Source organism: Aspergillus thermomutatus, assembly GCF_002237265.1.
Source record: "Aspergillus thermomutatus strain HMR AF 39 chromosome Unknown NODE_347, whole genome shotgun sequence".
NCBI lineage: Eukaryota > Fungi > Ascomycota > Eurotiomycetes > Eurotiales > Aspergillaceae > Aspergillus > Aspergillus thermomutatus.
In genome coordinates, this window is record NW_020798397.1 from 1 (window position 1) to 23,925 (window position 23,925).

The 23,925-nt window shown below is 56.3% G+C and overlaps 6 protein-coding genes across 6 annotated transcripts; 4 read left to right on the forward strand and 2 right to left on the reverse strand.

The window, feature by feature from the left end:
* Positions 1 to 529: 529 nt before the first annotated feature.
* CDV56_100169 (rRNA (cytosine-C5-)-methyltransferase NOP2) lies at positions 530 to 2,749 on the forward strand (the record flags this gene model as incomplete). Its single annotated transcript, XM_026753788.1, has 1 exon — positions 530 to 2,749. The coding sequence occupies one exon, from the start codon at positions 530 to 532 to the stop codon at positions 2,747 to 2,749; it is 2,220 nt and encodes a 739-aa protein (XP_026610183.1).
* A 432-nt stretch (positions 2,750 to 3,181) lies between these two features.
* On the reverse strand, positions 3,182 to 7,157 carry CDV56_100673 (putative MATH and UCH domain protein; the record flags this gene model as incomplete). Its single annotated transcript, XM_026754292.1, has 4 exons — positions 3,182 to 3,758; positions 3,821 to 4,598; positions 4,656 to 6,746; positions 6,812 to 7,157. 4 exons carry the CDS (start codon positions 7,155 to 7,157, stop codon positions 3,182 to 3,184), a joined length of 3,792 nt encoding a protein of 1,263 aa, XP_026610184.1.
* A 1,510-nt stretch (positions 7,158 to 8,667) lies between these two features.
* On the reverse strand, positions 8,668 to 9,841 carry DYS1 (deoxyhypusine synthase; the record flags this gene model as incomplete). The annotated part of the gene is made up of 2 exons (XM_026755146.1): positions 8,668 to 9,549; positions 9,611 to 9,841. 2 exons carry the CDS (start codon positions 9,839 to 9,841, stop codon positions 8,668 to 8,670), a joined length of 1,113 nt encoding a protein of 370 aa, XP_026610185.1.
* Positions 9,842 to 11,119: 1,278 nt separating this feature from the next.
* CDV56_101856 (MYB DNA-binding domain protein) lies at positions 11,120 to 17,306 on the forward strand (the record flags this gene model as incomplete). The annotated part of the gene is made up of 2 exons (XM_026755475.1): positions 11,120 to 15,073; positions 15,129 to 17,306. 2 exons carry the CDS (start codon positions 11,120 to 11,122, stop codon positions 17,304 to 17,306), a joined length of 6,132 nt encoding a protein of 2,043 aa, XP_026610186.1.
* Positions 17,307 to 17,782: 476 nt separating this feature from the next.
* On the forward strand, positions 17,783 to 21,003 carry CDV56_102744 (cytochrome P450; the record flags this gene model as incomplete). The annotated part of the gene is made up of 6 exons (XM_026756363.1): positions 17,783 to 18,050; positions 18,107 to 18,316; positions 19,275 to 19,501; positions 19,574 to 20,207; positions 20,252 to 20,574; positions 20,629 to 21,003. The coding sequence occupies 6 exons, from the start codon at positions 17,783 to 17,785 to the stop codon at positions 21,001 to 21,003; spliced, it is 2,037 nt and encodes a 678-aa protein (XP_026610187.1).
* A 282-nt stretch (positions 21,004 to 21,285) lies between these two features.
* Positions 21,286 to 23,504, forward strand: CDV56_103165 (putative C6 transcription factor; the record flags this gene model as incomplete). Its single annotated transcript, XM_026756784.1, has 4 exons — positions 21,286 to 21,389; positions 21,443 to 21,565; positions 21,616 to 22,306; positions 22,350 to 23,504. 4 exons carry the CDS (start codon positions 21,286 to 21,288, stop codon positions 23,502 to 23,504), a joined length of 2,073 nt encoding a protein of 690 aa, XP_026610188.1.
* Between the last annotated feature and the right edge of the window lie 421 nt (positions 23,505 to 23,925).

Here is a 23,925-nt window from a genome sequence, read left to right on the forward strand (position 1 = left end):
GCAGCGTCAGAAGTATATAAGAGACAGGGTATACTGTGTCGGTTAGTACGTGGATCTAGCTGAGACATGGGAATATGAGGCAGACGTACCGGGACACGCAGTCCGACTTGCTCTGGATCGAAGACATGGTCGGCGCGGAGCTTGATGGGTCGAGAGTCGAGTGCGCTGAGGAAAGTTTTGACGAATGATACTTCGTTCATGGTGATAATGCTGGTTACCCCTGGACTTTTTGAGATTGAGTGGCTGTTATTTCCTTCGGAAGGGATGAAAGGACGTAAGATGGGATGCTGTCGTCACAGTCGATTGATTGTGCTCATTACCCAATCGGGAGCTCATGAAGCCAGAACCCCACGGTTGGAGATTCCTGCCTTAGGCAACTACGACAGTCTAGACCGCCTTCCAGAAATAATCTGCCAGCGTTGACCGCCTGAAAAAAGAAAGAGCAAGAGAAAAAAAAGTTTGGAATTTGCATGATAGCGACACTCTAACAAAACCACAATTTCTGCCCTGCACCACACAATTTGTCGCAATGGGAAAGGGTCGTCGTATGAAGAAGCAAGGCCCTCCGGCCCCGCTGGACGAGTCGAAAATTACCCTGTACAAGAAGCGCAAGGCGGGCGATGTCGAATCCAAGGCGGAGTCGGGCAAGAAGCGGAGGAGAGCCGAAGATGAAGAAGAGGAGGTTCTGAAGGCTGTGCCTAAGAAGAAGGCTAATGGAGCGGTCAAAGGAACGGAAAAAAAGGTCGAGGCTGCCGCTGTCACCAAGAAGGATGCGAAGAGCAAGAGCAAAAGCAAACCCGCAGAGAAGAAGCCTACATTTCTGGACTCGGACGACGAAGATATGTCGGATCTCGATGACGATGAGATGGTTGAGGATGAATTTGATGACTTGGATGGGGTCAGCGACGGATCTATGGATAGTCAGGAAGGGATGGATTCCGATGAGGAGGAAGAGGACGAGGACTCGGTCATGGATTCGGACGAAGAGGACCACCCACGGGAGGCCATGTTCTCCGACGACGAGGATCTGTCCGACGCGGAGGAGAAGCTCACAGCCGCCAACATCGAGGGACTGTCCCGGAAATTGGACGCGACCAGACAGGCGGAAGAGGAGGAGGCGCAGCGCGAGTTACAAGAGTCTGCTATGCAGACCAACATCGCAGGCGACCGCCCGGATGTCTTTGCTGATGCCGAAGGCAAGCCTGGTCTGGCCCCTGATCTCCAATTGCTCCGCACGAGAATCACAGATACCATTCGAATTCTAGGCGATCTGAAGACGCTCGGACAACCGGGCAAATCCCGCGCTGATTACCTGCAACTTCTCTTGGACGACATCTGCACCTATTACGGCTACACCCCATTTCTCGCAGAGAAGCTGTTCAACCTTTTCACCCCTATGGAGGCGTTCGCCTTTTTCGAAGCCAACGAAACTCCTCGTCCAGTCGTCATCCGTACAAACACCCTGCGTACCAATCGACGATCTTTGGCGCAAGCCCTCATCAACCGAGGCGTGGTTCTTGAACCCGTCGGCAAGTGGTCGAAGGTCGGTCTGCAAGTCTTCGAGTCCGCGGTGCCTCTTGGTGCCACTCCCGAGTACCTGGCGGGCCACTACATCCTGCAGGCCGCCTCATCCTTCCTCCCCGTGATGGCGCTGGCCCCACAACCCAACGAGCGGGTTCTCGATATGGCGGCAGCTCCCGGTGGTAAGACGACCTACATCTCGGCCCTGATGCGCAACACCGGCTGCGTCATCGCCAACGATGCCAGCAAGCCCCGTGCCAAGGGTCTGATCGGTAACATCCACCGTCTCGGCTGTAAGAACACCATCGTGACGAACCTGGACGCCCGGACCGCCTTCCCCAAGGCCCTCGGCGGCTTCGACCGCGTCCTCCTCGACGCCCCCTGCACCGGCACAGGCGTCATCTCCAAGGACCCCAGCGTCAAGACCTCCAAAAACGAACGTGACTTCCTCGCCATCCCCCACATGCAACGCAACCTCCTCCTCGCCGCCATCGACTCCGTCGACCACGCCTCGAAAACAGGCGGCTACATCGTCTACTCCACCTGCTCCGTCACCGTCGAAGAAAACGAAGCAGTCGTGCAGTACGTCCTCCGCAAACGCCCCAACGTCAAGCTCGTCGACACCGGGCTCGGCGATTTCGGCTCCCCCGGTTTCACCAGCTACATGGGCAAGAAGTTCGACCCCAAGATGACCCTGACAAGACGCTACTTCCCGCACCGCGAGAACGTCGACGGCTTCTTCGTCTGCAAACTCAAGAAGACCGGCCCCACCCCGACGCCCAAGGCCCCCGCCGACGGCGCCCACGCCGCAGACGCAAAACCCGCCAAGAAGGCCGCCTCGAGCGAGGACGACGAAGTGGTCGACAAGACACCCATCCTGGACGATGACGGCACGGCCCTCGAAATCGAGGGCGGCGCCTTCGGCCCCTTCGAGGAAGACGAGGACCAGGAGCGCATTGCTCGCGCGGAGCGCAACCGCCTCCGCCGGAAGGGTCTCAACCCCAGGGCTGTACTGAACAAGCCCAAGAAATCCGCGTCAGAGAACGCGGACGCCACAAAACAGGCCGCGAGCAAGAAGGAGGCTACCGTCGAGACGGGAGACGAGAAGGCCCCAAAGACGTCTGATAAGAAGGCCGTCAAGAGCACGACGGACTCGGACTCCAAGGGCGGCAAGAAGAACAAGAAGAAGGCAGCCAGCAGTAGTCCGGGCAAGAAAGCCAGCAAATAGTCGGACTGGACTGGAATGTAGCATCATTGTCTTCGCAGGTCTTTTCTTTGGTTGATCGTCATAAAAGCATCATCTCGTGTTTTGGTACGGACGGCGCATTCTTGTTGATTGATTCATTGTGGTTTGACGTAGATAGCTGTGGTAGAAGATAATGATACCATTTGTGATCTGTTGATAGCAAATCTTTGTCTATACTTGTATTCAATTCATATAAACAGAATGTATTCATGTAAGAGAAAAACACAAAAGCAGGTCTCAACATTCAGCAACTCCAAAGGCCCAAATTCCAAATACAAATCTTCATAACATCCGGGGTATGCTGCAGTCTCCAATGCAAAAGAAATATGTATACGTATATCAACTCCATCAAAGCGCTCGGCCTCAACGCCCAACCGACATCGTCACGTTCCAACGTCGCAGCGGCTGCCCGCCTTACGTCCTATAGATCTTGACCACACTGATGATGTTCTTCCGACAGATAGGGCAGATATCGACCTGGCGGGCACAAGTCACACAGGCACAGACGTGGCCACAGTCATAGAACAGGGCATCCTGCTCCTCACTGTAGCAGATCTGGCACAGATCCATCTCTTCGTCAGCGACTTCCCAGTAGCTGATGCCCTTGCCGTGTCGTTTGCCGTCCTTGTAGCCGCCGACGTATTTGTTGCCTGTCTTCTTCTCGATGAAGGTGCCCTGGCCGTGGCACTGGTCCTCGTACCAGTCTCCGTCGTAGGTATCGCCGGTGGGGTACTCCATGGCACCGCTGCCGTGGCGCTTGCCGAAGACAAAGTCGCCGACGTAGGTGGCGGCCGAGTCGGAGATGTGCTTGCCTTTGCCGTGGTAGTAGCCCTTCATGAACTCGCCGCTGTAGTACTCGCTGTTGAAGGAGGCATCGATGGTCTTGGTGCCGGTGAAGGCGCGAGTGGGATGACTGCGCTCCGCTGCGGAGAGGTAGTTGATCAGGCGATCGGGGTTGGAGAATAGACCTGCAACGCTGAGCTCCGTGCGCCTATAGAAGGGTGAGGGTTAGAATTGGATCTTTATATCGGTTCAAGTACAAGGAACACCTACTTCTCCTTGCTCAATTTGTCACCGACGATGAAACATGTCCCATCTGGCACGTAGGTGTCGAATGTTCCCACGCTGGACATGGTTGTCACAGTGGTGCCATCAACCCGCTGCCAGATCGAGAAATCCTTCATCAACGGCCACTTCAAGTGCTTCCGCAGGGCGGCCTTGATTTTCTCCTCCTTCCGGGAGAAGAAGGAGCCCACCGTACGCAAGGCCTGCGCCTCAACGTCGAAAATCTGAATGAAGTAGTAAACGTGCTCGACGGGCAGTGGGACTTCGGGCTCTTCCGAAGTGGTTGTTGCAGCCTCGGGAGCTGGAGAAGCAGCTCGCTCCTGGGCTGTTTCACTTTGAGTAGAGTCATTAGCGGACTGCTCAGCCGGAGCAGGTGGTTCTTGAACCTCCTCAACCAACTCGATTTCCATTTGCTGGACATCCTGTGCGATGATGGCTGCTATGGCCGCATCATTTTCAGCAACCGCATTGCTGGGCTGAATCTCAGCAGGGGAGTCGGAAGGCTCTTGAGCAGAGCCCTCCGTGACCTCACGATCACTCGTCTGTTGCAGGGGCTGCTCAGCCGACACACTGTCACCGTTGCTCAGATCGCTTTCGGTCACGTTTCCAGATGAGCTGGCCTCAGCCTCTCCACTTCGGACTTCGGGAACAGAGGGTCCATCATCCGAAGATTCAGAGCCAGCGCGTTCGACTATCGCCTCTTCAGGCTTGCTCTCGGTGACTACAACGTCGCGAGGATCTCTCATGGCGAAGTACTTTGCCTCATCTATGGACTCATGCATTAGTCGTGCGCCAAAACGGTGGATCCGAAAATTTGACTTACCATCAGAGACGATCTGCATCCACAAACGGGCAATCGGAACAGGCAGATCAAGGGTCGATTTCAGGTCCGAGATCCGCTCGAACGCAAGTGTCGGTCCAAATCGATCACGAGTATGTCCAATCTGCCAGAGACGGATATTCTCGGGACTGGCCTGGGTCTCGCTGCCGGCAGAGGCCCAGAGAGCGATCTTCTTGCGCAACTCGACAATATTCTCGGAGCGGGGAACAGTCATGTACATCACTCTGTTGGCCGCCTTGGCCTGTGACATCAAATCGTAGGTGTCGAACAGACTGGGCAACTGGTCGTACTGCGGCGGAGCATAGACCTCTACCTGGATTTCCTTCTCCGCAGCCTTTCCATCGGACGTGGAGGAGAGAGGGTAGACGCCGGTCTCATAGTATTCCTTGAGCGACGGCGAGACGTCCCACGGACCCTGAGGGCCAGGGAGAAACTCCGAGACAACATCGCTTCGGATATACATGACGGCAATCGCGACGTCATGACCAGTCTTGTGATCTACTTTCTGAGACTCATCCAAGCCAAGATGCGGCCCCAAGGCAGTCTTGCGTGTGAGGCATTCAACGCGATTATCGCTGCCGTCATCGAATGCAAGCCATCTGGTTCCTGGCCCGCCAGGGCGAAGAATACTGAAGAACTTGCCCGACGTGCGCCGTCCGCGGTGGACAATGTAGCCATAGAGGACATAGTTTCCACACTGGCCGTCAAGCAGGTAGGGAGTCAGATCCAACTCCTCATCCAGGTCAACCTTGTTGTAGACCAGGCGCCACTGACGCGCCGCCTTGTCCAATTTGTGGCGGTTCAGCTCGACGTGAAGAACAGGTGGCAATACCCAACGGCCGGTTTTCTGCGTCAGGTACCAACCCAGCGCCTCGCGCATCGTTTTGGCCTGTTCGGCAGGCACACAAATGCGGGAATTGAAATCCTTTGGGATGGTGTTTACCGCGTCCACTCCGGGGACGGCAAGGGAGTCGAGCGAGGGGCTGTCAAAGATCTTGGCCAGCTCCTTCGGCGCATCGGTGTCCGCCAGTTCAAACTCGATGGTCCGACGCAGGCGCTCCCAGAACTCACACACATCGCCAGAGTATTCATGCAGATTGCGCAGAATAGAAGTGATAATGTCGGTATCGACATATTGCAGGGACTGGCCACGAGAGCGTAGACGCCAGAGGAACTTCTGCAACGCATCACAGAGCGGCTTGGGCTTGATCGCGCAGTTTGTGAGATGGTCCAGAACCTTCGCGTTCTGGATTATCTTGCACAGAGGCGCTAGATGCAGCCATGAGGCCAACCCCGCGACTTCAGCACTGTGATTGATCACAGAATCACCCAGCGGCCGGTAGCCGGTCAAGCCCAGACTGTCCCAAGTCGGTTCGGAATCGCTAGCATGCCACCACAGAGACCGGGTGGGGTCGTCAATGATGCGGATGTATGCATCGAACGCCAGCGTGTCATTGCGGAGTAGCGCCTGGCGCTGGCCCCGCTGTCGGCGGTGGATCTGGTCCCACGGGCCGTGGAAATTAGTCCAGCCCCAGTCAAGGTTGTGCGGGTTGAATTGGTGGCACGACGACTGCATCCAACCTGTGCGAGGCTCGTCCGGGTTGTACAAAATGACACCAATCTGGGCCGACACTCTCCAGGTGTCGTTCGGAGAACCTTGCTGGGTGGCAGCAGCGGGATACTGTGCCTTGAAATTCTCCAACCAGCTCGCCGAGTCTTCAGTTCGGGCAAACTTCATGTCCACCTCAGGAGCGGCGTTGTTGAGCACCGAATCGGCGGGTCCCCGCAACACTTTGAACTCAGTCTCGGGCAATGTCTTGTCGGGCTGAGGACAGGTCGGGGAGCATTCGATGTAGATGCTCAGGGAACCCACGTTATTACCACGCGGGAAAAACTTGACGGTCCACCAGTAACCGCCAATGTAAGCAGGAGGGGAACGTATGATCTTGCTGCGGTTGGGCGCGTCTTTGGTCCCTCGGACGCCCTTGATCTTCCATGTCAGGCGACCTTTTTCAATAGGCCGATACTCTGGATCGTCGAGATCCGGGTGGAAGTTCTTCTCCCAGTAATCGTCTGTGATGGTCAGCATCTCGAACCTGCGTCGTCCCTGAGTCACAGAAATCCGCATCAGGACCTACACTCGAATGCACTATAGTCTCCATCTGCTGTCGACTCGATATCCTTCATCTCCGCCTCGTCAGGAACCGACGTGTCCTCCTCAATTTCGGCCCAGTATGCATGTTCGAGCTCAGGTTGCGGAGGTTGGGGCGCAGGGTTGGGATCAGATGGTTCAGGTGACTGCGGATCGACATTCTCTAGAGGAGTATTTGCAAGAATCTCTGCAATGTTGTTTTCGCTGGGGGGCTCCGGAAGCTCTGCGACTGTGCCAACAGTGACTGATTCTGGCGAGGGAGCATCGACACTCAGGGTGACGGCAGGCGGCAGCTGCTCCACGGTAACCGCAGTATCCATTCGAGTATCCATTGCAGAAGAGGGTAGAAACCGTATGTACGCAGGGACTGAACTGGAGGCAAGAGAACGAAAGAAGTTCGACAGAATATAGAATATAGGACAACAAGGCACTGGAGTACTGCGTCTAGCAGGTCAGAGTGCTTATAAGTAGGAACGAAGCATATACGGCAACAAGGAGCTGAGTTGATGACAATGAAATATGAAGAAGAGAGAAATGAAAGACAAGGGAAAAGCCAACGAGAGAGAAAGAAAGAAAGAAAGAGGACAGCCCAAAGACAGAGTAAGAGGGGATGGATAGATCGATTTCCCGATAAGACACAGCAGGCGGGCTTATCAGGGCGATCAGTGGGTTCAGGGTTGACGGGGTAAGAGAAAGAGGAGGAAGAGAAAAGGAAAGAGAAGAGGTTAAAAGGAGGTGAAGAAGGGGTAAAAAAGAAAAAGCACAAAAAAGAGGAAAAGGAAAAAGAAAAAGAAAAAGAAAAAGAAAAAGAAAAGGCGAACCAACAGACAGCAGACAGACAGACAGACAGACAGACACCCGTTGAAGCTCCTTAGTCCTTTAGAATGAGGCGGCAATGCAGACAGGTCTGTCTCCCCTCACCGCCGAATGATGGAGACAGCCTGACCATTGAGGATGCAAATGGCGGATCAACCTCTGACTTGGTCGACAGTTATTGATCAATAGGATAGGATAGGATAGGATAGGATTGGAATGAAATGGAATGACTGCCTAATGTGTTGTTGGACTACTGTAGTGATAGCCTTGTGCCTCTATCTCCATCTCCATCTCTATCTCTATCTCTATCTCTGCCTCTGCCTTTCACATAAGGCACAGCCTTCCTCGGTACAGTAGGAATAGACTTTTTTGGTCGTCCACAATACTCTGTACTTTTCTTCTCTTTTGCTATTACCCTTCCGCTTATCCCTTGGCTCTGTCTTCTCCCGCCCTTCCGCACCGTGGCAAATCAATTCGAGCAATCAACTTCAACGCCTGGAATGGTCTAAACGGGGCACGACGATCAATCTGTGGGACGGCCTATTGGCCTATGAACTCTCATTTTTTTGTGATTCGTTTACCAGATTCAAAATCTCTCAGAACTTCGCCCCAAACTCTCGAATTCCAGTAATCCGATGCTCCGGGTCGGTAGTCGGTACTGATATTCCTCTTCTTTCTAGGCCGATGCCGCTCGACAATGGGACAGATCCCCACTTCGACACAACCTATCAGACTGGTCGCCACCGCTAAAGTTTTCTAGAGGACTTGCATGGAAGGATATCCCTTATGTGGGACCATCTCTGACAGAATGCCCTCTAGGTGCTCCCGAATCCCGATAGTGTCCCTGATTTGAAACAGGAGGGGCATGCTGAACGATAGACCTGCGTAAATGCAAGTTTCAGTGGCCGCGGAAGAATGCCCAGGTAACCTGAAGCGACACAGTCACCCACCAAGCATTATTCAGTATAATGAGGATCAGATGAGGGTCAAGCACTCAACCAATAACTCGTGACTGTCATCGTCTGGTCAGTTGTTGTGCGAGTCGCTGGCCCGGGCAAAGGAGGCGGCGACTATCATTGGAAAGACCACTGTCGCTTCCGCGTACACCTTAACCGCCTTTGCATCAGCCTTGATTTTGCCCCAGCTGACAGCCTCGTCCGGCCGTGCACCGGCGTCGCTGCCATCAAATTCCTGGGCGGTGTTGATGTAAACTGCATGCTCAGCACCATTCCGCATCAAGCATGCATTGGCAATGTGGTGCTTAATCACACCACCTCCGAGAATGATCATTCCAGCGCGGGCCGCCCGCACAGCCATCGTGTTGATACGGCGCACATCGTCGACAATATCCACGCGTAACCGCTGCGGGGAGGATCGATAGGTATGGAAGTATAGCATATCTCCAAGCGAACCGTCTGTGAGCGCCGGACAGAAAATTGGGATGTTGTTGCGTGCCGCCCAGTAGAGTACCGAGTCCTCGTGGTTGATCTCACGACCCAGGCGTTCAATAATGCGGCTAGGTGTCCAGTGTAGTTCATCCTCCTCGTCTCTTGTCTCAAGGGCCTTTTTCTTTGCCGCTTCCTGCTCCTCCAGCATCTTATCGAGAATGGGAATCAGCCAGTCCTCAAACGCGCAGTAGTTGCTATTCGGAACAAGGAGGTTCCCAATCCGGTTGAGTCCTTTGGCCCGCAGCGCGGCACCTGGCGTCGAGAAGCTACCCATGTATGTCGGAGCCAGGCACTTGATCAGATCCTCCTCGACTCCTCCAGCTGTGGTAACGATGGCGGAGACATGGCGATGACGGACTAGATAACGGATGGTGTCGCGTAGACCGGAAGAGATGAGATTAGAGGTATATCCGAGAAATATCGTGGTTTTCTCTCCTGTTTCAGGGTGACGATATGCTCGCTGCTCACATCAGCACGGGCTCAGAGCAAGGTATGCTCGCAACGGAAGTAACCCATCTTACCATTTCATTGATGATACGGGTAGCCTCCGCAACGGCACTTCCTTGAAAACCCATATGCACCATGTTGTCAACCATTTCCGCAACGGTAATATCTCGTCCTTGGAAGCGATCAAAGTCGACACCGCGGACCTCGTGTGACCCCTCTGGGACGGGTTCGGAGGCGACGAGCACGGCATTGGTGGCAGATGACGGAGGCAAAGCCTCTGTTGATGCCGAGGGATTGTTGGTCATCTTTGAGGAGAGGATAGAAAAGTGATGCGGAGTTGAGTGGAGTTGCTAGAATCTGAGCTCTAGCCGGGCAAAAAATTCGATGTGACTATTTTTTTGCATGGCGGGGGAACAATCCTATTGAGTATCAGGCACCAAACCTACCTAGGTTGCGCTTGGATGCCTCAGGAAACCCTGCCAGAGAAAGCGTCTAGCCGTTTATGGACTAGCCCAGCTTCACCCATGACCTATCATCCCACTTAGAAGATGCCTAAGGCATGCACGCGTTGTGGACGGGCCTAGCCTCAGGCACCAAGGACTGATTATTACCAGATCCAGGTCCATTTTGCATTTCTCCCAGTCCCAAGGCTCAAGGCAGCTCTAAGCCTCTAACATTAGTCGACCATACTGCTGCCCCATGGTTTCTATCTCTGGTGATTTTCCTCGTGAATTTCTCCCTCTTGTCTCTATCTCGTCCTTTGCCTGTTTTGCCTTCGATAAGTTGCATGTTGCAGCTCGTGAAAGGATTACCTTATTCATCTGCAAAGCTAGTCCTCTTGTCTACCTACTAGTGTGGTCAACTCCTTGCAGCTGTCTACCACTGTAATCTGATTGCTGGAAACGCTTCGTTGCGTTTGAGGGAAAGGTACGGCGCCTGTCATTGTCATTACTTGTATCATTTGCCGTTATTTATTTCTTCTCCGGTTGTCGTTGAGTGCATCGACCAAGACGTCGTGGTGACGGCTGAGTTTGAAGGGACGGGTCCAGGCAGATATCTGCCTCAGGAATTATCGTCCAGCATATTGGATTTGCTACTGAGGTACAGTGGTTGCAGGGTACCGTTGGCTAACTTGATCTGTTGATAGAAGAGAGTTCATGACTCAAGAACCCTTCTCGACGACTCCCCCTCCCTCGACGCCCTTGAGACCGATCCACGCCTCGATCGCTCACCCAGACATCTGAAACATCAAGTGGCTGCCGCTAAGCACTCAATCGTGGACTTTTGCTGATTGCTCCTTTTTTGGATCGTCCCCGATTTGGCCTGGTGCAGGGTTACGTAAACATTTCGAAGTGGTCCGTGCTTTACTGTGCCCACGCTCTTCAAGATCACGTGTTCCCCACACCGGTTCGTCGGCCTGAGGCTTCACGCTTGGTCATTATTGGGTCGCTTTCAATTTCGGCTTGTCTCGCCTCCCTTTGATCACTGAAAGTCTGAAACGGGCTTTTGTACTACCTCCACCTAACCTGCTGCAGGCTGCCTGCCAGGTTACCTTATTTCAGGCTCTTTAGTATGACCTGGTGATGTCTTCACGATATCCTCCATCATCTGGGTTCAATTCCCGCGACCGTTCTCCTCAGCGTTTTGGTGACCGTCGCCCTCCCGCTGGCCCTCGTGGTTCCGACGATGCGAACTTGGCTCCATTGGGCAGAGAGCCCCCTCGCGGCCCCAAGGCCTTGATCGATCATCCCCGGGGAGCTCCCTTTGGTGGTCGAGGTCGAGGCTTTCCCGGTCGGGCTGAGTTCCGCGACCGCGACCGCGACCCGCGGGATCGGGACAGGGAGCGAGACCGGGATTTTCGAGATCCTCGCGATGGACCCCCGCCTTTCCGTCGAGATATTGACCGGGACTGGCCCCGACGCGAGCGAGACTTCGACCCTCGAGATGCACGGATCGGTTTTGGCCGTGGTCGCTCCCGTTCGCCTCCGCCTCCGCCGCGCGACTTCCGTGACATGAGAGAGCCTGTAGGGCGCGACGCGGATATTGTTCGAATGCGACGTGGCTCGCGAGATAGCTTGGTATCGGTTTCGTCGAATGCTCCGGATGGCCCCGCCCTTGGTCCGAATCATCTCCCTCGTGGTGGCCCGATGCGCGGGCGTGGTCGGGGAGACTGGGAGATCGGTCGCGGTCGGGGTCGGGTTCTGTATCTGGATGATCGAGACTCTTTTCGTCGGCGGAGTCGTTCGCGGGACGGTAGGCGTGACTGGGAGCGTGACCGAGAACGCGACAGGGATCGCGACCGAGAAAGAGAAGTCAGAGATCGAGTCATAGACCGGGAGCGCGAGCGAGAACGAGAGCGTGATCGGGAACGAATTATCGACCGGGATCGCGAACGGGATATTGACAGGCGCGACCGCGAAAGAGAACGGGACCTAATAGATCGTCGGGATCGGTTCGAGCGTCGCGACGATTTGGACAGACGGGCGGACCGCGATGAGCGGGACCGACCAGCAGAAGCATGGAAAAGAGATCAACCTCCAGCTCGAGCTGATGCCCGTATTCCCTCTGGAGCCCATCCCTCGGCGTCCCTGGGCCCTATCCCTTTAGCCTCGGATCGACTACCAGACCATCCGATCGTTGAACCGCCCCGTAAGCCTTCCATGGCCGAAGCTCGTCGAGACTCGATACGGCCTGATTTGGCTGCATCGCGCCCAGACTCTGTCAAAGAGCTACCACCACTACTACCGATCAAGCGGTCTCCTCCTCCGGCGGCCCCTCAGGTACCAGCTTTTGGCTCAGTCACCGCGCCGATCCCCGATCTGTCTGCGGACAGGGTGGCCGTTGATACAGCTTTGACTGAGGTTGCTCCGTTAGTTGCAGAGAAGGAACGCAGTGAACCTCCATCGCGTGCGCCAGTGCAACCTCCCACGGGTCCGAAAGCAGAGCGCGCCTCCGTCCAACCACCACCAGAACAAAGGTTTCGACGAGAGGAGGTACGCCGCGATGAAGGCCCGGAGACGAGCGAAAAAGACAGTTCCATCCCACGTGCACCCAAAACGCACGCCAGCGCTGCTCTTCATGTGCGAAAGCAGACTCCAGAACTCTCACCACCGACTGCACCTGCGGCAATGATTAGCAAGGAAATAAGCACTCCACATGGAGAAGCGTCTTTGGCCAGTAAAACAGGTAGTATGGTCACTTCCCCCGAACTCAACAAGGGTCGCACCCCTTCTGTCGGCGCAACGTCACCCGGTTTGCACATTCCTACAGGACCTCGCGCTCTGCAGCAACGACCAACACCGACTCGAGGGCCTCCAAAGGGCAAACCGCAGTGGGCTCGACCTGGTTATAATCGTCACACAGCCGGAGCTGGCGCAGTACCACCACCGAAACGGGATTCCATCGATGGGCAAGAGCGAAGTCTGTCTATCAGCGAGGAGCCCAAACGGGAACCACCGGCTCAAGCCGATGACCACGGTTCCGAACTCGAGGCGGGCGAGATTTTGCCCGACAAGGAGATCGAAAGCGGCGCGCGCATGTCCCCTGAACCTCTGAAATCTGACACAGTTCGTCATGTCACTCCTCCACGAGCACCAGCGGCAGATGTCGAGTTTGAGAAGAAGGTCATCCCGGAAGACAAACCCGCCATGCAGGAAAACGCGTTGATACCAGACTTTGGCCGATCAAGCGATGAAGATGAAGACGAGAACGTGGTATTCACGCAGGAGTACCTTGAGGAACGGAAACAAATCTTCGAAAAGGACATGAAGGCGCTCCGCGTCGAAATGCCTCCTCCACCCCTTGAAGATCCGCATATCGTTTCGCTCTTAATGCAGATTCAGCTCTTAGGAGTCCTTGCCAACGAGCAGGCTGCAGCCGAAGCTGCTCTCTCCCCTGTTCCCCCGGTCGAAATTCCTAAGGCGGCCGATGAGGCAGAGGAACCTACACCTACCGTGGTCAAGCAAGACACTGAAATAAAAACGCCCGAGACGTCCCCGAAGCTCGCTTTAGAGCTAGTTACCCCCGTGGATAGCATCTCTGTCAAAAACTTGCCATTCTTGCAGTCTGGCCCGCCTACACCAATATCGGATCTTGAAATTTACCAGGAAAATGCGGCGATCCACGCTCGTATGAAGGATGTGTTCAGCCAGGAATTGACTAAACGGAGGAAGGATATTGCACGGAAGAATGCGGAGCTTCGCGAGGAGTACTTGTCATACTACAAGCCTTGGAGACTGCAAGTCTGGGAACTGGATCGCGCAAAGGCCAAATCCTCCACCACTCCAGGTGCTGCAACGCCTCCGGCTCCTCCTGCTGCACCGACGCCTCCGGTCGCCGAGGGAAGACGGTACAAAGGTAACAGCGAGCTCGACTTTCAGAACGCCCTCCGTGCGTCCGAAATATCTGCACAGGAAGAACTGGAACGCCGTCGGGGAAACAAGGCTACGGCCCAGCCAGACCTTGCCCGGGAAGCCGTCATCCCAGACATGCTCGAGCCAAGGGAGGCAAAGGCGCAGGTTTACAAGGATACCAACAACACTGTCGACCCTGCGGACGCGATGGATGTTTTTGGCTTCCTACCTCCTCCCAACGACTTCACGCCGGAGGAACACGAGATATTTACCGATGCCTTCATGGCTTACCCCAAGAAGTGGGGAAAGATCGCCGAGTCGCTCCCCGGACGGGATTTCCAGCAGTGTATCATTCACTATTACCTCACAAAGGAAGAGATCAAGTACAAGGCGAAGTTGAACAAGAGATGGAGTCGTCGCGGTCGTGCTCGAAGATCTGCTCGGCCCAAGTCAAACGCTCTCATGAAGGATCTCGGTGTGGTCAAACCCGACTACGATGGCGAAGAAGAGCCAGCCCCTGTCACAGACACTGGCCGTCCGCGCCGTGCCGCTGCGCCTACGTTTGGAGACTCCTCCGCTGCTGATACAGATACCAATGGTCGTCGCGGTGCTGGCAAGGACAGTGAGCCAGGAGACAAACCCAGCAGACGAGGTGGTCGCACCGGCACGGGCACACGTGGCAATCGACGAGGCAAAGCTGCTCAGCAACAGCAACAGCAGCAGCAGCAGCAGCAGCAGACACAGCCCCTGCCCCAGCCTCCGGCCCAGGTGTCCAAAGTACCGCACCCAGGCCCTCCAGAACAACCAATGCAGACGTTGCCAGTGCCAGCAGTTACCACTCCTGTCGTCCACCTGCCCAAAACAGAACCATCGGAGCCATCCATGGCTGGCGCGTCTGAAACAGCCACTGTACGGATCAAGGAAACGATCGAGAGAGATATCAACGAGGCACCTCCGCGAGCGAAGGCTGGAAGAGGTCGTCAGAGGGAAGGCATGTACGTCTTCGAATCGGCAGAACAAGAGACTCCGGGATCTGCCAGGCACGCAGAGGGTGGCTACGGATCACTGCAACCTACTAGCTACTGGTCTGTACCCGAGCAACGCGACTTTCCACAGCTGCTGGCCCACTTTGGCAGAGATTTCGAGGGCATTTCGAACTTTATGAAAACGAAGACTACTGTGATGGTAAGTCATTCCGCCTATCGATAATCCAAATCATCAAGTTACTGACTTGTGCCAGGTCAAAAATTACTTCCAAAGGCGCATAGACTCGGGGCAGAAAGATTTCGAGGATATCGTCGCTGATGCAGAGGCTAAAAAGGCTCGTGGTGAACGGACTGGTCCTCTGCCGGTGCCTAACTTTGCTTCGAAGCGACGCTATGAAGCGACACCTTCGTCGATCATGCCTCGGCCACTGGCACCCCATACTGACACTGTCACCGAGGACGAGGCGCGTACCGCGAAGACCAAGCATGCTGCCACACCCTCTCAACTTGCACCTTTGCATGCCCGACCTCCTCCAGAGAAGGAGCGCACGGTCTCCAGGTACCCGCCACTAGCCCAAGCTAGCAACGTACCGATGTCGGCAGTGCCGATGCTCGGTGAAGATCCATCTCGGGCTATCCGATCACAGGTGGGCCTACCGCCGCGTCTGCAGGGGCCCCGCTTGGGCTACTTCACCGAGGAAAGACGGGAGGCTCCGGCGACCCTGGTGCCACACGCAAATGTCCGACCTCAGGAAACACCGCTCTCTGCACGCCAGACCCCCGTGTTGGTCTCAGAAATGGGTCGGATGGAGCCACTCCTCGCACAAGGTTTCCGGACCGCAAGTATGGACGTGCACGGGTCGCCGTTGCTTGCGGCCCAAGGCTCGATGCCTCCGTCGCAGCAGGCGTACATGCAGCAACAGCAACAGCCCCAGCATGCATTCATGCCAGCGGCCCCTCACTCCCGCCAAAGCAGCCTTTCGAAACCTCCCGGCTCGCCTGCACAGCCTTTGCAGCGGCAGGAAGCGGAGATCTCGCCCATTCGACGCGACTCTACTAGCCAACGGTCATTTTACCCATTGCCCGGCCAGCTTGCTGGAATGTCCCAGCCGCCGCCGATTCTGTCCCCGCCCAAGGAGTCGCCGCGGCCGAATTCGACTCCACTGGAGCCCGCAGAGGCGCCCCGGCAGGTGCCTGCTAAACGGTCCAACATTATGAGCATTCTGAATGATGAGCCGGAGGAGCCACAGCCTCGGAAGCGGTTTGCCAGCGACCAGGCCTCGTTCAACGCGCCAGGCCGGCCGGCGTCGCCGTCTCGTCCCATGTACTCAGGGGCCCATTCGCTGCCTCAACAGACACCGTCGCGTCAGGAGGAGGCGTTGCTGGCGTCTGCTGCCGCCCAAAAGCCTCTCTACGCGCAGCAGAGTCAGTACCTGCCGCCCTCGCGTGCTTATTCGGACTATCAGGCCTACTCCACTGTCCCTGGAGGATCCCCCGGCCCGCCGGCGAACAACGACTGGATGGCTCGGTTCGACCCGCGAGGCCAACAGCAACAACAGCAACAACCTGCGCCTCCTCAGCCTTCGCAGCCGGGTAATCGTCCGGCCACAACATTGGCACCGCAGCCGTCGTACTCTCCATATACCTCCGGGCAACCCCATCCAGCTCACTCTCTTCCAAACCTCACCGCTCCATCTCCAGCTCCGACGCCGACTCAGCGTCCCTCGTATCCAGGATTGGTCTACGCACAGTCGCCATCTGCACACACGCAGACAGCGCCTAGTGGCACGCGCGATCTAGGCTCGCAGAATCAGATTTATCGGCCTGCAGTTGGATCTCCCACTTCACGCAGCAATACCATCGGGTATGGCTCGCGACAGGGTCCGCCGACGCCCGTCCAATCCCAAGCAAATCTGCTTGGCCTTGCGTCCCGACCGCCAGCGTCCACAGCGCCGTATGCCTCGACGGGGCAGACAACGCCGGCCCCACCGACCCATATGTCGGCCCACGCGAGTGGTCACCAGACATATCAGCAGCATGTGCAGACCATGGTCAACGGAGCCCATCAACAGCAGTCACATCGCCCTCCGCTGGGATTGAGTGGCGCCGGCTATGGCCACAATACACCCCCGCCGCAAGCACACACTTCCCGTGCGGCCGGGCTGCCAGTCCCGCCGTCTCAGTCGGCAGCCATGGGCCGGTCGTACACCCCGCCCGCGATTTTGCAGCCGAACCCGGCAGGCGGGATGGGCTATGCCCCTGGCGGTCCATCGTCGGGTATGCACCCGCTTCAGGCGCGGCCGTCTGGTCCTGGATCCCTAGCCGAACCTCTTCCTTCTGCCCACAAACCCGGACATCAACGGGGTTACAGTCAAGGATCAAGTGCTGGATCGCTTCCGGGAGGAATGCCTCCACACCCACCGCCGCGCTAGTGTGCTCTTTGCGTCCGTTCTTCGCATATATGCCAACCGCATCGACCATGAATGCTGTACTGTAGGATTGTATTCTCCTTCTGCACTTGGGTTCTGGCTACTCGTTGGAAAGGCAGTGTGCCTTATGATTATGTACAGTAGATGATTCAATGCATGAGTAATCTCTATCGTTTATACAAGCGCGCATATCGTGAGAAGCGCAGAAAGATCAATCTGGCTGTACAGCCAGAGAAACCGCTATAGTTGAAACAACATGAAACACCCACCGCCATACTTGATCTGATTCTAGATTCTCGACTATCCCGCCCACGTCAACCACAGCACTACTGGAACTGTCGATCTATTCATGACGCGGCCGCTGTGGATCCCTCTGAATGTGGGGAAGAGTCGTGTGCCGCGCACTCGAGTATGGAGTATATAAATGCACAAAACACCCAGTCCCATCAGCCCAGCCAAATCCAAAGAAACACCATATCATGTCCACCTCACCTCTGGACCGTCAAGATCCGACACCGGCCCGCGCAAGGCTCCCACCGACGCAAACCGCCGTCGAAGAAGCAAAGCTCGACAGACGGAGACACGAGTATGCGATTCTGACGGACGCGCTGAGGAGGGGTATCCCCGCCGTCCGCATCCCGTTTCTGTTGGCGGCTGCTCGGCCTCGCTCTGTCGCTGTTGATCCTTACACTGAGGTGCATGGGTATGGGTATGGGGTATACCCCCATCTACGGGGGAGTTATCGAGGTACCTTGTCCTGTCCCCTGTGATATACAAGAGACGATGATACTGAGTGCGAGAAGCTACAGTGCCACTGCCGCAGCCGCAGCCGCAGCCGCAGCCGCAGAGCATGCTCGCCGGGAGACACGCGCAGAGACAGAGTGCGCACGCGGCTGATCTGGGCCATCGGGTGGCGTATGGCCTTGGTAGACGGCGGGTCCTGCTGGATGATAGCTTCCTGCGGCGGGCGTATAAGCGGCGGTCGTGGAGTAGTGGTGTGAGGCCTGGTTCGGGTGTGTCTGTGTCTGCGTCTGCGTCTGCGTCGGCGTCTGCGTCTGCTGGACAGGTGTATTTCCATCATTGGGTGCCTGGGGGGTCGAAGAGGAGGAGGAGGAGGTATCAATGAGTTGGTGACGGCTTGTTCTTGTTCTTGTGTTTTGGGTAGCGAGGCGTTGGATGTTATTGAGTTGGGGGCATGCTGTATGATCCAATACTGGATTCGAGTATGCTTGGACTGTCGATGATGCATACATCTAGTTCCTATTCATGAGAGATTCCTGGTTCTAGCGAAGAGCTATAAAGTGATTGTTAGTCTCTCTGGAGATTTCCCGCTATATATAACCTGCGCATCACGGTGATAAGCCAGACCATGGGCACATAACTTGATGGAACCACCGCAATCAACTCAGCTACAAACAGTATTCAGACATCCTATACTGAGATCAATATCAATCAATCCGTAAACTGGTCCAGATGTTCCGTGTATGCGGACATATCCGCGCACAACCGCAGCGGAATGAGATTCCGAAATGCCGCTGTGCTTGTCTTGTCCTCGGTTGATTGTGATGGACCAATACCACGCCGTCTATTCAATTGTGGATAAGCAGAGATATGCCTACAGGTACAGCTAAAGTGGAGAGACTAAGGTCTAAGATCCCTGCTGGCTGTATGACAGAAACAGACACCGGAATGGCCAAACCGCGGGGACGATGCACCAGTGCGGAGGCCAAAGAGGGGTGACAGAGACTGAGCAAGAGTCACTGGTTACTCTCTGCTGCATGGAGGTAATGGTAATGACGCTATGCCTGCATTTCTGATTTGTCTGCATGCAGTAACAACAGACGTTGACGGAACTGAACCGTGGCAGTGCTCCACGTTTCAGACACTATAAAGACGGTCGCATCCTCTGTGCACCTGATTATTATGCGACTATATACCTATACCTATACCTATATCTATATCTATATCAAGGAGATATCATGGCGCTTCAGACCGTTGTCATTGCCGTGCTCGCGGCAGTGTACTTTCTCATGCGCTACCTGAATCGCACGGATATCCCCAAGATCAAGGGCCTTCCAGAGATTCCCGGAGTGCCTCTGTTTGGCAATCTGCTGCAGCTCGGCGACCAACATGCCACCGTCGCGGCCAAATGGGCCAAGAAGTACGGTCCTGTGTTCCAAGTGCGCATGGGGAACAAGGTGTGCCTTTTATCATTTCATTTGCAATTGCGGGATTTCGGATGGCTACTGGCAACTGCTAACCCGTAGAAGCGCATCGTATTTGCCAACAGCTTCGACTCGGTGAAACAACTGTGGATCAAAGACCAGTCCGCCCTCATCTCGCGGCCCACCTTCCACACCTTCCACAGCGTCGTTTCCAGCTCGCAGGGTTTCACCATTGGCACCTCGCCCTGGGACGAGTCCTGCAAGCGACGGCGAAAGGCGGCGGCCACGGCGCTGAATCGCCCCGCCGTGCAGTCGTACATGCCCATCATCGACCTCGAAGCGACGGCCAGTATCCGGGAGCTGCTGAAGGACTGCCGCAACGGCGCGGTGGACATCAATCCGACGGCCTACTTCCAGCGGTTTGCGCTCAACACCAGCCTCACGCTCAACTATGGGTTCCGCATCGAGGGCAACGTCGACGATGCCCTGCTACGGGAGATTGTCGACGTCGAGCGCGGCGTGTCCAACTTTCGCAGCACCAGCAACAACTGGCAGGACTATATCCCGCTGCTGCGCATGTTCCCCAAGACCAATCGCGAGGCCGAGGAATTCCGCGTCCGTCGCGACAAGTACCTGACGTACCTGCTGGATATGCTCAAGGAACGCATCGCCAAGGGCACGGACAAGCCATGCATCACTGGCAACATTCTCAAAGATCCCGAAGCCAAGCTGAACGAGGGTAAGTACACCTCTATCCGTTTTGATGCCTACTGACCTGTACAGCCGAGGTGAAATCCATCTGCTTGACCATGGTATCCGCCGGTCTGGATACGGTGCCGGGCAATCTGATCATGGGCATCGCCTACCTGGCATCCGAGGACGGCCAGCGCATCCAGCAAAAGGCCTACGAAGAGATCATGAAAGTCTACCCCACCGGAGACGCGTGGGAAAAGTGCCTGGTCGAGGAGAAAGTGGCCTACGTCACGGCTCTCGTCAAGGAAACCTTGCGATATTGGACCGTCATCCCCATCTGCCTGCCCCGCGAGAGCACCAAGGACATTGTCTACAACGGTGCCACCATTCCCGCCGGAACGACCTTTTTTATGGTACGCTCGTTTCCTCTTCCCTGTTCCCTCAATGCTGACGCGCAGACGTGCTAGAACGCATGGGCCGCCGACTACGACGAAGAACACTTCAAGATGCCCGACAGGTTCATTCCCGAGCGGTACCTCGACGTCAGCGAAGGCTCGGGCACCCCTCACTACGGCTACGGTGCTGGATCGCGCATGTGTGCCGGCTCCCATCTGGCCAACCGGGAGCTGTACACCGCATACATCCGCTTGATCACGGCCTTTACGATGCATCCCGCGCGCGATCCTGCTGACCGGCCGATCCTGGATGCTATCGAGTGCAATGCGATTCCCACGGCGTTGACCACGGAACCTAAGCCGTTCAAGGTTGGGTTCAAGCCCCGGGATGCGTCGAAGCTGCAGCAATGGATGGCCGAGAGCGATGAGCGGACCAAGGAATTGTGAGAATCAGTAAATAGATACATGTTGTTACGTAAAAGCGAGTATGTAGTTAGCCATTGCAATTCAATAGATTCAATCAGTTAATTCTTGTTTCAATTCAATCACAAAGTGCTGTATACATACCATCAGGCACACACGCACACAGGACCCAGGCACCAAGGCACTAATTCCGCTCCTCGGAGGACGGAAGGAATCCCCGCATTTCCTCCTCTCATCTACATTCCTCACTGTGCACACTCGTATTCCTCCATCCTTTTCTATCCTACTCCATCATAGAATCAGACTATGGATCATTCTCAAAGCCCTCCGGTCGCAGAGACGTGGCCAAACGCCCAGGTTGAGGACCCCCGTCCTCGGAAACGCCGGCGGAAATACATCACCAAAGCATGGTGAGCCTACCACCGACCCAGGAAGACAATTCATTAATTGTACCGAGTCTCAGCAATGAATGCAAACGACGCAAGATCAAATGCAACGGCCAGTCACCCTGTCAGCGATGCGGCCGGCAACAGATCGAATGCGTCTACGCGGAGAGTACGCGACACGACGCCTCGGGTGAACAGCAGTATGTGCGTCGTTCGATTTGGGAGATGCACCCGTAAACTGACCAGGCAGCAATATCACTCGTCTCATCGATCAAATGTCCGCCATGCAGGAGCAGATATCCGCGCTCTCAGCAGCCGTCTACGCACTCACACGACCTGGCGCCTCGCCGCAGGATCAGGGGACCAATTCCGGGCGGGCGTTCCGTCGGCCTTCGTCAGCAAGGGAGCTGACCTTCCAGGGTCCCACGACCTCGGCGTTTAGTTTCGATCTCGCCAAGAGCAGTCTCCAGCGCCGGGGGATCGTCGAGCGCAATGAGCCGGGCGCCGACGTCGACGAAGCCGGCGACGTCACGCGGGAGCCCTCGCCGCTGCTGCCGTCGCCGTCCCCCCGGGATGCTGGCCGTCCAGGGGACCCGCTCTGGACGATCAGCAAGGCCGAGGCGATCCGGCTGTGTCGGGTTTACGAGGAGGAGATGGGGATCATGTACCCCGTGCTGGAGCTGGATGAGCTACTGCGGCAGGTGGAGGGTCTCTATGGGCCTTTGGACCGGTGCGCGTGGCCACGGCGGACCGGACAGGCCGACGGGCTGGGAGATTACGACGTGCATATCCTGCGGTTGGTGTTTGCGTGTGCGCTGACGGCGGAGGCGAGCGGGCGCAGTGAGCTGGCCATGCGGCTGTTTGAGAGTGTGCGTGATGTGGCGGACGATTGTGTCTGGGGCGCGCCGGACATCGACTGTATTGTCCTGTTGACTCTGGTGGTGAGTTTTCCCTTCCGTTGGCGCGAGGCATGCTGAGGGGTAGGCGATTTTCTACTTTCAAATGGACGAAGAGGCGCTGGCATGGCGCACGATCGGGATCGTCGAGCGCATGTGCCTGGAAAAGGGCCTGCACCGGCGCGAGACGCTCAGTCATCCGACGGTGGTGGCCGCCGGCCGCGATCGAGTGCTGCGGCTGTTCTGGTCCATCTACACGCTGGACATGCGCTGGAGCTTTGGCACGGGGATGCCATTTGCTCTCGAGGACAGCGACATCGACCCCTGGCTGCCCGAGCCCGAGGAAAAGACGCCGTACCTGCGCGTGATGATCCGGTATAGTCGCATCGCGGCCAAGGTGTGGAAGTTCATCTCCGCCTTCAACAACACCGGCGAGATCAAAAAGGACGAGATGAACTACCTGGACTGGCAGGTCTTGCAATGGGCTGCCGCCATCCCGGAGTCGTTGCGCCTGGTGGAGGTCGACCGCCCAGCCACGGAACCGCGCAGCATCCGCCGGCTGCGCTCGCTGCTGTACCTGCGCGCCAACCAGCTGCGCATGCTCATCCACCGGCCCGTCCTGCACTCGGCGGCACACATCGTGCGCTACCCGGCCGAGTGCCAGACGGTCGTTGACCTGGCCAAGGACACCATCCGCTTCATCACGCGGCTGCACGAGACGTCGGACATCTACCAGCTGCAGCAGGTCGCCTTCAACTGGTTCTTAGTATCGGCGCTGGCCGTCTTGTTTCTGGCCGTGGCGCAAACCCCCAGCCAGTTCAGCAGCCGGTGCAAGGAGGAGTTCTACATGGCCCTGGAGCTGGTCAAGGGGTTCTCAACGCAGTCGTACATCTCCCGCCGGCTGTGGAAATCGATCAAGAGCCTGCGCAAGCTCGGACCGCAGGTTGGTCTGCAGCGCCACCGGCATCCGATGGAGTTGGAGTCGGCCGAGCGTGTCTTGACGGCCATAAACCAGACGGTGGATATGGCCGCATCGACCAGCACCCAGAGCCAGACGCCGCAGGACGGGGCGCAGATGACGCAGGAGCTGATGGAGTGGTTCGAGGCCGTGGGGACGCTGGAGAATCAGATTATGGGGGTGGGGACGCAGGTCTTTGAGGATGGCAATGGCAGGATGGCCAATGGGGGGTATATGTATGATTACGGGGGGGATCTCTCGAGTGTCATGCGAGATTTATTCTGATCTAATAATTGGTCTGGACCTTGTTGAAAGAGAAAATGAGCTCGACTGACCAGAAAAGGGGCAGCCAAATTGCACACCGTTCGATGCCAATAGCCCGCAGAAGCAGTATGTTACATAGCCATCGCAACCCCAGCCTTCTCCCTCAATGCCTCCAGATCCTCCGCCGTCCAATCCGTAATCAGCATATTCCCCGGCTCATGCGCAAACACCAGGCCCTCGATCTTCTCCCCGGCCATCTCAACCGCCAACTGCGGCGTCACCCCACACGCCTACCCCGTCAGCCTTTCCCTCGTTCCCTACAACAAGACTAGATATCACTCACCCAAAAAACAGGCACCTCGCCCTCCTCAAACACCTGCGCCTCCCCCCAATCCGGGCACCCAACATCCCTCACCCCAAGCCTCGCCGCCCCGTCCCACCC